General features: G+C 45.0%; 1 protein-coding gene across 1 annotated transcript in view; it reads left to right on the plus strand.

Annotated features, from left to right (window-relative positions):
• The window catches only part of Pard3 (par-3 family cell polarity regulator), a 524,608-nt gene that overhangs the window by 304,665 nt on the left and 206,041 nt on the right, over positions 1-13,902 (plus strand). The window contains 3 exon segments of the mRNA XM_051169253.1: positions 4,436-4,624; positions 5,161-5,331; positions 12,213-12,363. Of these exon segments, the coding sequence (XP_051025210.1) occupies positions 4,436-4,624; positions 5,161-5,331; positions 12,213-12,363 (511 nt within the window).

The following is a 13,902-nucleotide window of genomic DNA, read 5'->3' on the forward strand; positions in this document are numbered from 1 at the left end:
ATTAATGGCCTGTCTGCTTATGCATTCACCTGTCATTCCAGGACATCTGTCTGACTGTCCCTCTGTCTGTCTGCCCATCTCTTTCTTTGTTTTTTTCTTTGTTTCTTTCCTTCCTCCCTCCCTCCCTTCCTTCCTCCCTCTTCCCTTCTCCCCTCCCTCTCCCCTTCCCTCTCCCCTCCCTCTCCCTCTCCCTCTCCCCCTTCCTCTCCCCTCCCTCTCCCCCTCCCTCTCCCCTCCCTCTCCCCCTCCCTCTCCTCCTCCCTTTCCCCTCCCTCTCTTCCTCCCTCTCCCCCTCCCTCTCTCCTCCCTCTCCCCCTCCCTCTCCCCTCCCTCTCCCCTCCCTCTCCTCCCTCTCCTCACCTTCTGTCTTATTTCTTTGTCTAGTCTCCTCACTCCTCTTATTTGGAAGACAGCCCTTCTACTAGCTCAGGTTGACCTTGACTTCAGAGTCCTCCTGCCTCAGCCTCCTGAGTTCCGTAGTCACTTTATGCACCACTGTACCCACCACAACCACGTCCAGTTCTGCACATAGTTAGATGTCATCATTCTGAAAAAAGCCTCTCAAAATTGGACTATCCCCAGCCGCTTTACACTTTTTTTTTAATTGGAGTTTGGAGAAGGGAACTACTGCCTAGTGTTGATCCATTCTTTCTTAGAGAATGGTTGCCCCCCTCTCCTTTGGGCTTGGTGTGGGGGTATCTGTCTACCGTATTAATCTACCAGGGATGTGCAGACTAAAGGCTGCTGTGTGAGACCCTGAGCTGTAGCGCTGTGAGGATGTCGCCGAGTGCTTCTCCCATCTTACAGCGCTGTGTTTACTGTTTTTCTTCCTTTGTTTTCTTCACTGCATTTTCAGTTATGGAGGCCCAGAGATCTGTCATTCCGTTTCCTTAGGAATGAAGGGTGTGATCAGGTTATGCTGTAGATTCACCGTCCCCTGTGGACAGCCAGGGTCTCAGAGCTACTGTGACTACCGTTGACAGAAAACACTAGGTAGGGCGCGAGGAAGGCTATTGACCATTTTTTTTTTTCTTCTTTGTTGGATGTGTTCTTCTGCTTCTCTGAGGGTAACAGGAAACTAGATCACTTTCACAGGGCCCAGTAAGCAGAGCCCCCATTTCTAATATGCTTGGAAAAAATGCCCTTTTTTTTCTGGCCATTAAAAGGCAAATTTCCCGGTGGAGAAGTGGGCAGAGAGGAGCGGTAGTCCCGCTTGATGGGAAGCGTGTTCCTGCTGTACAGACAGGTGCGTACACAGAGATACGCGCTGCCCATGTGCCTGAGAGAGCGTGATGAGCAAAAAATGTCTAGGGCTTGTTGTAGAACACGTTAACATGTGTGCGCGAAGTGTGAGCCAGATAGAACCCTTCGGCTGACAGGACACAGCTTCAGGCTGGCACAAGAAGAAGGCAGAGGGTAGTGTCTCCCGTGTCAGACACAGAGGTCCCCGTACTAGCTCAGCTGTGTGGAGACTTTTATAATGTCAAATCCCAAATGGTTTTTGAAAAGGAAACTTTTAATGTTACTGGAAAAAAAAAAACAAAAAAATAAAAACCCAAAACCTAATTTCTAAAAGCTGGTGTTAATTTCAGTCTTGTTCAAGAGCCAAGTGGATTAATAATGAAATACTAATGGTGCTTACAGTGTCTCCATTCAAAGTTCTTAATGACAATAAAGTCTCAAGATTTGATACAAGGACTGTAGGAGATGACCCCGCCGCCCCTCGCGGTTTTCATAGTAAGTGCTGCGAGAGTCAGGCAGTGGGGGAGCCCTCCCGCCTTGATTAGCCCTGATCTTCATGGACTCACTCAGCCCCTTTGCCTTGATTTTTCAAGTAGGGGAAAAAAAGGGAGGGTAGAGAATTTTAAACCTTTGTAAAAATCATTATGGAAATGTTGAAGTCAGTAAATGAAAAAAAAAAAAAAAAACAACAACAACAAAAAAACCAAACTAAAGATCTAAATCCTCAGTGACAACTAAGATCCTTTGGACTTGAGAAAAGGACTGGTAAGGGTGAGTGCCAGATGTTAGTTAGCACAGGCTGAAAAGCCACGGTTTCCGTGCCTCTCAAACACAGCATTCTCAGCGATAGATCTATTTTATCTCTAAATCCTTTCTGATCCCAAATACAAGGGGAGAATAGTGTGGCTTGGAATTATTAATGCTTGGGTATTCTTTGTCTGTGTGCTGGTATGAGCCTGCTTCCTTGTACACGCTTCTTATATCAGTGTCCTAGCGCTGAGCTCCTCCCGGCCTCTGGATGGCATGTTTTTATATTCACATTAAAACTGCGGTGGTCATTCACAGAATAATTACTTAGTGTTTTAATTGTTTTGATATGCTTAAATTAAAAAAATTAAAAAAGAAAGTGGGCATTTGTAGTTACAGAGTATCGTGAGTCTAAACATAGTGCTGTGTAAGAAATGTGTGATATATCAATATTTTGATAGTTATTTAACCTTGGTTTGTCCTCAATTCATTAGTTTTATTGATTTGAATTGTAATTTTTCTCTGGGAATATTGTAAAGATAAGAAAGTGGTTACCAATGAGCTCAGAAGCTCAGTTGGATAGTAAATACTCACATACGCCGTGCACTTTATTTTTTTCAATTTTTAATGCATACTTTTCCTATTCTGAGAAGGTTGTGGGTTTATGTTACTGAAAATTTCCTTGTCTTTACTCACTGTCAGGCTATTTTTTGAATGGCTTCCAATAATGTATTCCTGAGTGGCTGGGTGTGTAGAGCAGCAGCAGGCTGCTTTTAGACTGCCTTACACACACACACACACACACACACACACACACACACACATACACACATACACACACACACACACACATACACACATACACACACACGCATATACACACACACACACACAGACTCACATACATGCATGCACATTAACAGTGAATGTCATCAAATTAGAACATTGCTCTACAGGTAGCATTATTTTGGATTTTAAGGCTTTAAAATAGCATATTGTTTAGTTTTATTTTTTAAAGTATTGCAGGTAAATAATATTCTTCTAAAAGTTAATTTAATGAAGATAGTCAAGAGTACATGTAAAAGCCTCAAATTCCCTTTTAAATCATTTTATAGTTATTTGATTTGGGTTCTTAGAATTTTTTAAAAACTGGCAGGATGAAAAAAAAATCCCATTTTCATCTTCTGTATTAGCCAAGCTTTATGAGTAGCCAAGACTTGTTTTAAAGCTGTCTGTTTAGGGTAAGTGATATTTCATCCTGCTGTCATTCACGGTAATTGACGGTCCATTCTGGATGGCTAGGTGGATGCTGCAGCACTGTTTCAGCATTGGCAAAAGAGGAGGACTAAGTTTCAGGCCTCAGTGGGGTCTCTTTGAGACTGATGCAGGAGGCGAGTGCTGGTTTCCCACGTCAGAAGGCAGACGTTGAGATGGTGGCCTTGGCCTTGGTGGCCTTGGCAAGGATCTGGGCCGAAAGCTGCCTTTTCTTCTTGGGCTTTGAAGTTTTCAGTACTAGAATGCAGCCTCACGCCATGGTCCATTGGGCTATATGTTCAGCTTTCTGTGTTTCTTTCTGTGTTAGGGGGGGAACAAGGGTTTATAATCCTAATTGTGTTTGGTCTTAGAAGCCTTCTTTCGAGCTTGACTTTAGTTAGGAAATTAAAGAGTTGTAAACAGCCAATCAATTAAATAATTAATTGCTTGTGTGATATTCCCCAGCTCTGCACTGTGGTCACAGTACTGTGAAAATCTCTCCTAGATGTTATTTGGGTCTTTCTTGTCTCCCAGATGTTGGGGGTTGTAGGCTGGCACTGGCCCTAACTCTGAATACCTTTCGGAGCTGGCTTTGTATCACTGGGATTTGATATTGTCTATGTGTAAAAACACACATAGTGTTAGTGCACGGTCAACTACTGAGGACAGAGAAGTCCCTCATGCAGAGACAAACAAACTATGTTTATTATGACTTAAAAAAATTTTTTTTTTACTGTGTTTTTCTCTTGGTTTGTAATACAGAACAGCACACAGATTTTGCATACTAGCCCCAGACTTTCAGAGTCTGTCCATACCTTCAGTATTCCCCCCGCGTTTCTTAGAGTCCGTTGCAGTTTTGATGCAGCACCGGTGTAAGTATTGGCCTAAAGCTGCTCACAGCTGGCTGAGGTGCAGCCCTCAAGGACAGCCACACCACCATCATGGATCCTGTCCTGGGTGGGTAGCTCTGAGGTGCAGCCCTCAAGGACAGCCGCACCACCATCATGGATCCTGTCCTGGGGTGGGTAGCTCTGAGGTGCAGCCCTCAAGGACAGCCGCACACCACCATCATGGATCCTGTCCTGGGTGGATAGCTCTGCTGCTCTGGTTAGAGAACTTAACCGTTATGGCTCCTCTGTGTGACAGCCAAAAGAGGCATTTTAATAACCTGTGCAATCCTTTTCCCTTTTAGAAAGCTGAGGATGAGGACGTAGTTCTCACACCCGATGGTACCAGGGAGTTCCTGACCTTCGAAGTCCCATTGAATGACTCGGGCTCTGCAGGGCTTGGTGTCAGTGTCAAAGGGAACCGTTCCAAAGAGAACCACGCGGATCTGGGGATCTTCGTTAAGTCCATTATTAACGGCGGAGCTGCATCTAAAGTAAGTGCCTGTGAGCCTTTCTGGCCTATGGATCCTATTGGTGACATTGTCCTTCTCTATAGAGCCTTTGCCTGGACCACTTGGGGGGTGCAGCTCATCACCATCTGTAGTCTGCTTAAGCACAGGTCCGGGCTGGGGAGAAGGGTCTTTCCTTCCCCTGCTGGGATGCATTGTCTCCTTCTAACCCTGAGTGAGTTTCCTGGCTGTATGTTGAGGGCAGTTTTCCACAGTTGTCTTGATCTTTGTGGATCTTATTTGCAAATCAGCTCGATGGGTGTTTCTGAAAGTAAGCGAGTGATGATAACTCTGCGCTCTTTGAATTGGTACCCCCTTTAGTTAACAGATTACAATAATGACCCAGGAATGTCTAAAAGACTAAAATACACAGAAGCTACAACAGCTGCTTACAATGTGATTAAAGCCCTCGGGTCCTTTTTTTCTTTCCTTTTTTAAATTTTTATTTATTTGTTTTTGTTTTAATTATTTAAACATTGGGAGCTATTGAGCAGTACTCACTTTACTTACTTCCCTCACAGGACGGGAGGCTGAGGGTGAACGACCAGTTGATAGCTGTGAACGGAGAGTCTCTGCTGGGCAAAGCCAACCAGGAAGCCATGGAGACTCTGCGGAGATCTATGTCCACCGAGGGCAACAAGCGTGGCATGATCCAGCTGATTGTGGCCAGGCGGATCAGCAAGTGCAATGAGGTAAACACAGGCTGTTACCTCGAAAAGCCATCATGGTGGGGATCTTGGTGGCCGGCATGGCCACCATTAATGGTGCTGGAGAAGTCGTTGAGGGCTACATCCTGGTCTGCAGGCAGAGAGAGCCTGGACGTGGCATGGGCTTACCCCTAGTAGAGGGCCACACTTCCTCCAGGAGGGCCACACTTCCTCCAGGAGGGCTACACTTCCTCCAGGAGGGCCACACTTCCTAATCCTTCTAATCATTTCAAATAGCACCACTTCCTGGTGACTAAGTTTCAAATACGTGAAACTATAGAGGATATTTTTATTCAAACCAACATACACGTGTTGTTTTTACTTGGCAAATATGGAATACAATAGCCATAATTGTTAAGCTAACTTCTTCAGCAAAGTACAATGTAACCTTAACTAAAAACATCAGAGGGGAAACACAAAGGACATGATGGAAACAAATTCAGATCTGATCCCGAGAGTCCCTGTAGCCTTGCAGGTCTGCCCCTCAGTATTCTATTAGCGGTGCCAGGGGTGGATCCAGGGTCTTACACTTGCCGGGCATGTGCTGTCACTGAGTTGCATCTTAGCCTGCCAGTGATGTCTTGAATGGTGGTCATTTTTAGTCAAATCATTGTTTGGTATTTTTAATCCAATTTGTGCAGGGTGCTGAGTAGTTCTCAGATAGTGTATGGCACATGCGTCTGTATTAGATAGTCGCCTTACAGAGGTGAGTTGGTCTCTATCCTTGAGGACAGTGGTCATTTGACAGCGTGGATTGAACATCTTACGTACGCCAGAAAATTTGATAGATGCTGGACGCTCAGCAGTGTCTGTTCACAAAGTATCATCGCCTGGGTCTTAAAAGTAAGATGTGGAGGCTAAGAAGACACAGCACAGCAGGACGGTGCGGATGCATAATCAGGGGCAGCAGGGACGCAGTGACAAAGACTCTGTGGGCTCTGGAGCTCACTGGCCACCGGACTGGCCGAGTCCCCGAGCTGCCTCGGGTTCAGTAAGAGAGTCTGACTCAGAAAGATAAAGCCGAGTGCCACAGAGGGATCTCTCTCTCTCTCCCTCTCTCTCTCTCCCTCTCTCTCTCTCTCTCTCTCAATGCACGCACACACACGCACACACACACACACACACACACACACACACACACACACTATAGAATGTTGTGGAAGATTTTTGCAATAAGGAATGACAAGGATCATTCTGTTTCTGCAGGATTCTGATTCCCCAAGAGTCAGGCAGACGTGTGCCAGCTTGAAAATGTTTTGATAAAGCATTGATTTATTCCATTTTGCCCTATGAAAGATTTGAGTCTAGAATCCCTGCTGAAATATCTCTGTCACATTTACTTCTACATCTGAATTTACGTGACTGAAGAGGATTTAAGTGTGGGAGCAGCTGACTGTAGAGCTCCGCTTTCCTCTGCTGTCATGTCCTCCACGCCCGCTCCTTACTGTTCCTCAGGACACGGTAGCTTATAGCACAAATATATATCTTATTGTAAGAGCCAAGCTTCCTGTGTACGGGTGGAGAAGCCATTCGTCCTGGTGGAATTTAACTGAAGATTTACACAGCCGGAGGAGCTCGGTCCGGCTTCCTCACATGTGCTTTTGCTGGTGTGAGATTTATACCACTTCAGAAAAGCTTTGTGTCTGAGCCATGGGGAGAGAGTGTGTAAATTGTGACACAGCAAATGTTGACATCCTTGTGGGCCATCTTGCTGTGGTGAATGAGCCCTGAGTTCAGAGGGCATGAGTGAGTCCACAGTAACGTGCTAGAGCTCCTTGTAGGTGTGTGCAAGTCTAGCCTGCGGCCACAGCATGGTGTCTCACCCGCTCTTCTTGAAGTTCAAGGCTTACTGTCTTCCTAGAGAAGATGAGAATTCACTCCTCAACAATAACAGGACATTTAGAGCAGATTCGGCTTCTTTTTTCTTTCTTTCTTTTTTAAACAGTATGGCATTTTTTTTCTCCTGCCTTCTTTTCTCCTTTCCAGTTTGGAATGTATGAAGTAGGAAGATAAAATTGATACTGCTTACCCCAAGGGATAAGTTTGTTGCGTCCCAAAGGTGACTGGAGGGGACTGGCACCCCTGCCTGGTACTTAAAATAAGCTATATATTTGAATTAGATTGATTTTTAAATATTTGAAGGAGATGAATAGTTGTGGAAATTGGTGTAATTCACCATAGCGTAGTTATTTTAGTATGTGTGTTAGAAGCAATTTTATATAAATCCTTGTTCTAGGCTAAGTATAAAGAGCTGCTAGGTGAGGTGGTGTTTTAGACCTCACGTGAGGGGATTTAGAGGTCAGTGACTGCTTCACAAAATGAATCCTTTCTCTAGATTTAATCCTCTTAGATTTAGAAAGCTATGTAGAATAGAAAAGCCCCCCCCCCCCCAAGAATAACTCCTGATTCTTGACCTGTGTGCTTTCTGAGATGGATTCGGATAGGCCAGTGAAGTGGGGCAGGGCGGGATGGCAGGGGGCGTGGCCTGCATAGTGACAGTCACTGAGATGCAGGATCTCCAGCATCCCACACTGGATGGAGCTGACTGTGTCACCGCGCAGTGACATGAGGAGACCGTGGAATGCTTGTGTGAGCCTCTGGTTCGGCCACAGCAGGACCCAGCGAGCTCATCTACTATCACCGTCTAAGGACACAAAGGAAGCTAAGTAGAAGCAGAACTTGACATTGAACCCTAAAACGCACCCTCAGTTGGTTACCCAACACCAAGCGGCCAGCCCTGAAATCATATACATAGAAGTAACATATGGGCTGAGCAGGTTGTGTCTATATATTACAGAGTAATCACATTATTTTAAAGGCCATGTCTATCTGAGGGGTAAGAGCGAGGAAGGGGAAAATTACATAACTATATTTTAATAAAAAATGTTTAAAGATTTATTTATTCATGTATTTTATGTATATGAATGCTCTGCCTTCATTCATGCCAGAACAGGGAATCAAATCCCATTACAGATGGTTGTGAGCCGCCATGTAGTTGTTGGGAATTGAACTCAAGACCTTTGGAAGAGCACTCAAGTGAACAGATGACCCCTGAGTCATCTCTCCAGACCCTCAAAAAAAGTTAGTAGCCGAAGAAAACCTCTGCCTGAGGTCTGAAGCATGCCTGTTTATTATTCACTTCAGCTTTGCCAGCCTTTAGACACTGGTATTTTTCACAATAGGCCGCTACTGTAGGCCAGGTGTCACACCATGCTGGATCCAGCATTAAATCCCACTTCCGTACAACCTGATGTGCCATTTTCAGTAGCCTCCGACTTAACACTTTTATGCAGGTAATCATTTAGCCAGTGCCTGCTTTATGACAATCAATGTAAATGGAAACTGAAATTTCAAATAATAAGATCTGCCAGCTAGGATCAGTTTGGAGGTAACTGAGAAGGAAGGTTAAGACTGTGCAGACACTAGCTCTCCTGTCTTTCAGACAGAGGTGGTGGGGCTCACTGATGTCTTCGGAGACAAAGACAAGAAAGCATACACACGCGCGCCGGAAATTGTATCAATTTCCTTATAAGAAACCAAGAATTTTTATTTTTATAAAAAAATATTCCAAATATTTAAGGAACAGCATAATCATTGGGCAATAGTCAGCTGACTATTATTAAAATGTTACTGTCATTTATAAAAGGATTATATCATCTGAATATCTTTTTGAAAACTTTAATACCCTTAAATAAAATTGTAACAGTGATTCATAGGCACTTTGCTAACCTTGCTTGTTAGTTCCTTTGCGTAGTGACCACAAAGAAAAGTAAATTCCCAGTTAAGGAGTCAAGACATGGGATATTTTACATCCTGCAGCTGCTGTTTTTCCCTCAAGAGAGAGAGAAAGTCTGGTCTAGAGGATAGAGGAGGGCCCACTTCTGCCCTGTGCAGCTGCACTTACACACTTGCTTTTATAATTTTATAAATTTTTAAAAATTGTACCTTTATTTAATTTTTTATTAATTTTAGTAAGGTTTACTAAACACTAAGGTAACATTTTTTTAAAGGCTGGCAAAGCGAGAGCTAGTTGGGAGGGGCCTTCAAGGTGTCTGCATCTCTCCTTCATGGCCAGATTTTTAAACTGAACTGTTTTCCAATCTTCTTTTCTTAAAACTTGTGCACTCCTTTGGTCCGAGCACTTGGGAGGCAGTAGCAGGCAGATCTTATGAGTTCAAGGGCAGCCTGGTCTATAGAGCAACTTCCAGAAAAGACAGGGCTACACAGAGAAACCCTGTCTCAAAAATACAACCACCTCACTCTACCACCCACCCACCCCCACCGAAAAAAAAAATAACCCCAAAAAACCAAAACCAAAACCAAAAAAATCCCTGGGGAGATTGCAGGGTGCAGCCCAGCACAGGCGGTGCAAAGGCAGGCAGATATCTGTGATCTGAGACTTGACCTCTACATGGTGAGTTTCAGACCAGCTAGGACAGAATTGCGAAGCCCTGTCTCAAAAAAACCAAACCAAACCACGCTAAAACTGGAGAAATTAAAAGGTGTTCTAAATTCTGTTAAATATTTATATAGTAGATTATTGATGGCTTCATTTAAATCTTCCTTTTCATATGCAAATTGGACAGTTGATGTGAGGCTGTTTATTTGTGTGCTCCTCAGGAGCAAGGCTACAAAACCTGCGCATTGTTTTTAGTGGAATTTTATTTCACTTAATATAACCTTAAAATATTCTCTTAGCATACTTAATTTTTTTAAATAAAGAATGTTTATAAAGGATTTTCTTTTTCCCGTCAGAAAATTGCACAATTGTGTAGTAGAGCTAGATTTATTTTTGAAAGCAAATGCAAAGATTTTTATTTTTATTTTTTGTCTTCTGGTAAGATATCTTACAGCAAGCAGAACTTGTTTCTAGAGAGTAGCATGGCACATGCCTTTAATGTATATTATCATTTAGAATATCATGGTTTTCAGTGTTGTTTCAAATGTGTCATCTTTGTGATGCTGGTGGGCTCCAGGCCCTAGCACATGCTGGGCGAGCACTTGGTTTCAGAGCTGCACAGCAGCTTGAATGGTCAGATTTTAAAACCCGCCCTTGTCTTCAAAGGTGCAGGGTGTGAGGTTTCTGTTGTTGTCCTTGTTCTAGCTCCCGACAGGGATCTTGGAATCGAGGTATCACGGTCCGTTAGACAGTGTTCCTTTTTGTATGTCTTTATATGAAAGACCGTCAGTAAAGCCGTCAGCTGCAATCTGCACTTTCAAGACAAAACTGATAAAACCAACCCCGATTTTGCAGTTTAAAACCTTACTGGTCTACTTCAGCACGCTGCAGGGTTATTGTTCAATCCTCAGCTATAACTGTGTTGACCCTTCAATGGGCTCAGAGCTCCGTTACGTATCTCATTACATAAACGCGGGGTAATTTCTGATAGAAGCAAACACCTGCCCAGTGGAAGGCAGCGCAGCAGCTTCCTGTTTGGATGAGGTAGACTCTCTGCTTCACTGACGAACCTGCTCATCTCAGGCCCGCCTTGTTTTGTGCCAGTAGCACCATGCCAGGGAGCTAGGTGCAGTGCAGGACCCTTCACCAAGTAAAACACTTACATCCTAATATGGACGTCGTCTTCTGGCCATTTCTATGGAGAAGGTGACACAGCTTGTTTTAACCGGTAGCCGTAGATACTGACCTTGTTTTAAAAAGACTTTTTTTTTAAATTTTGAAGTCTTGGTCTCTTATATACCAGGCTGGCCTCAAACTCACTCTATAGCAGAGGACGGCCTTGAATTTTTGATCTACCTGCCTCAAGTGCTGGGATTACAGGTATGAGCTGCTGCACCCAGTTTACTCAGTGCAAGAGGAGACTGTGCTCAGGGCCTTGTCAGGCTAAACAAGCGCTGGACAAAGCGGGCCGTGCTCCCAGCCCTGGACCTGCTGCTTTGCAGGCATTCAGTAGACTGCGTGAATTTGCCTAATGTTCATGCCACTGTGTGTTTCATCAAAATACTTGGGAGAGTATTCACTTAGTGTTAACACTGTGGTTTGTACTTCTAGAACCTACCCTAAGTCCAGACAGGTGTGGCAGATGCCCGTTCTGTTAGAACCCTTGGGGTAGAGGCTGGGGGATCCGGGTAGACAAATGGCAGTGAGCAAGCTCCAGGTTGGGCGCAGGACCCTGCCTCCGTAAGTGGAGAGCTATCAAGGAAAATACTCAAGGTCAGCCTCGGACCTCTGCACGCATGAGCACTAGACTATATGAAGCCATACATGTTCGAAACCCGTGCATATAATGCACACACACTATACATACATACACATGCAACAACTGTTTGGTTCTCTCATGTTTTTCTGTGCACACTTAAAGTGTTTCTGTTTTTGCCTCCAACCTAGAGGTTGCCTTACGGTGACACAAAGAGCCTTAATTTCCACAGAGCTTAGATTCCATGTGATGCCAGCGACACCTAAACTGATACATGCAGGAGGCAGACGTGTTTCTGTCCCACAGGCACAAAGCTAAACCAAACTCCTGCTGCCAAAGCCTGCTTTCTGCAGAGCGGCGGGTAGCAGGAGTCCTCAATTAAACAATATCTTGCCTTGACCTCGGCACAGGCTGACAGTCAAGTTGAAAAAATATATATATAAGCGATAAGGTAAAATCTTAAAAAATCTTTTTCTATACATATTTTCCTCCTGCGGCTGTAACCTGACACAGCTTCCTAGGAGGTGTTGAATAAAGTGCCACTGAAGGTTGGTCATTAGGCGAAGCTGACAGAACAAATTCTTCAGGGTAGGTTGGAAGTTCTAGTTCATTTGAGGCCTGGCTGGACGCAAGCCTTAGGAAGCTGTTATCCAGGCCCCGTGCTGCTAACTAGCCTCCAAGATTCACTTCCGTCTGTCCCTTTCTCCGCAGCTGCGATCTCCTGGGAGCCCGGCTGCCCCTGAGCTGCCCATCGAAAGCGAGCTGGATGCCCGAGAGCGCAGGATCTCGCACTCCCTCTACGGAGGGATTGAGGGGCTGGAAGAGTCGCCCAGCAGGAATGCCGCACTCAGCAGGATAATGGGTGAGTCAGGTAAAGCTCCTCTCTTCCTTCATCTCCCCTCACGGTTATGGCCCGCGTTTCCGAGAGAAGACAGAGCAGGTCCATTATGGCCATGCGGGAAACATGAATGTGAGAAAAGAGCCTCCACGCACGGAGTGGCTAAATAAGCTTCAATTCCTAAATGTTTGATGGGGACAGAAAGGAAGAGGGAGTAAAAGAAATGTCCCCAGTAATCAAAGTATCCACGGCTTGTGGAGAATAGTAAGCAAGCTGCGTTTTAAACCAACGACAGGGGCTAAGGAAGCTCAGTTGGTCGAATCTGTTTCCAGTTCGCAGCACCCAGCTGAAAAAGCCAGTTCGTGGGTCTGTTCACACTCCCAGCACATGGCCGGCCAGCCAGCTCAGCCTAAGGCTGGCCCTCCGTCCCAGTGAGAGACTCTGCCTCAAAAACAAGAGTGGGCAGCTCCCGAGAAGTGATGTCCAAGGCTGGTGTACATGGGAGTGCACACACATGCATGTGTGCATATATACATACATGTCACACCTGTGCACCCTTGAGCAGGCACACACACATACACACACGCACGCACACACACACACAGTACTTAAGCACACTAACTTTAGAAAAGGAATCTAAAAGTTGTTATTGTTGGTAGCACTGCTTAGACACAGATGAAAAATACATGATCACATGAAGTGGTCACTGTTTGGTGGCATTTAATAAAATATTTGTCACATCTCTGCTTTATCAAAGCTTTAGTGTTGACGGACATGGCAGCTCACACCTTTTATCTCAGCATTGGGGTGGAAAGCAGAGAGGCATCTCCTAACCAAAGCCACTTTGTTCTACACAGTGAGTCCCAGCCAGCCGGAGCCACATAGGGAGACAACAGCAGCAAACACCCAGCATTATCCTTTAAACCCTCAGCTCATGGCCGAGCCTGTTTGCTTGATCTGCCCCAGGCTGCCTTCCGGAGTGATCATAGGCTCAGTCTCCTAACAGGCCCCTCCCCCACCCCCCGGGGAGGGTGGGGAGCAGGGGAGGAGTCAGGCTCACAGAACTGCTCATCTGCGGCTAACTTGAGAGATTTAAAATTTAAGGTATAAAAAATAGTTTTGACATAAAACACTGATTTCTGACCTATTTTGCAGTTCTCTAAATCCCTACATTTAATCGCATTCTGAGCGTATCCGATGCAGATCTGATAACAAATACAAGTTCCCATTGTGGGGCATCATGGAAACAGTTTGATTAATTCATTGGGGTGGGGGGGGGTTGTGAAAGGCTTGTGTCGGCAAGGTGTCGCGTTAGCAGTGGACACGGGCGCTTAAAGGAACGGTATCACCAGAGAGCTTTCTACTGAGTGCTATAGAAAAAACATGTGTCTACCCAGCTAGTGTAGTTCCCCGTCATTTTTCTTCCTCCTCATCTAACTTTCCCCTTGGGGAAGTTGCTCGGTCCTCAGTTCCTTATGGTGTTAAGAGATACCTTTGATGTCCTTGGCGACCGTTTTTCTAATTTTGCGTGTGGCCTGACAGAACCAGGGAGGCAATCCTTGC

This window comes from Acomys russatus, chromosome 26 (genome assembly GCF_903995435.1).
Source record: "Acomys russatus chromosome 26, mAcoRus1.1, whole genome shotgun sequence".
Lineage (NCBI taxonomy): Eukaryota > Metazoa > Chordata > Mammalia > Rodentia > Muridae > Acomys > Acomys russatus.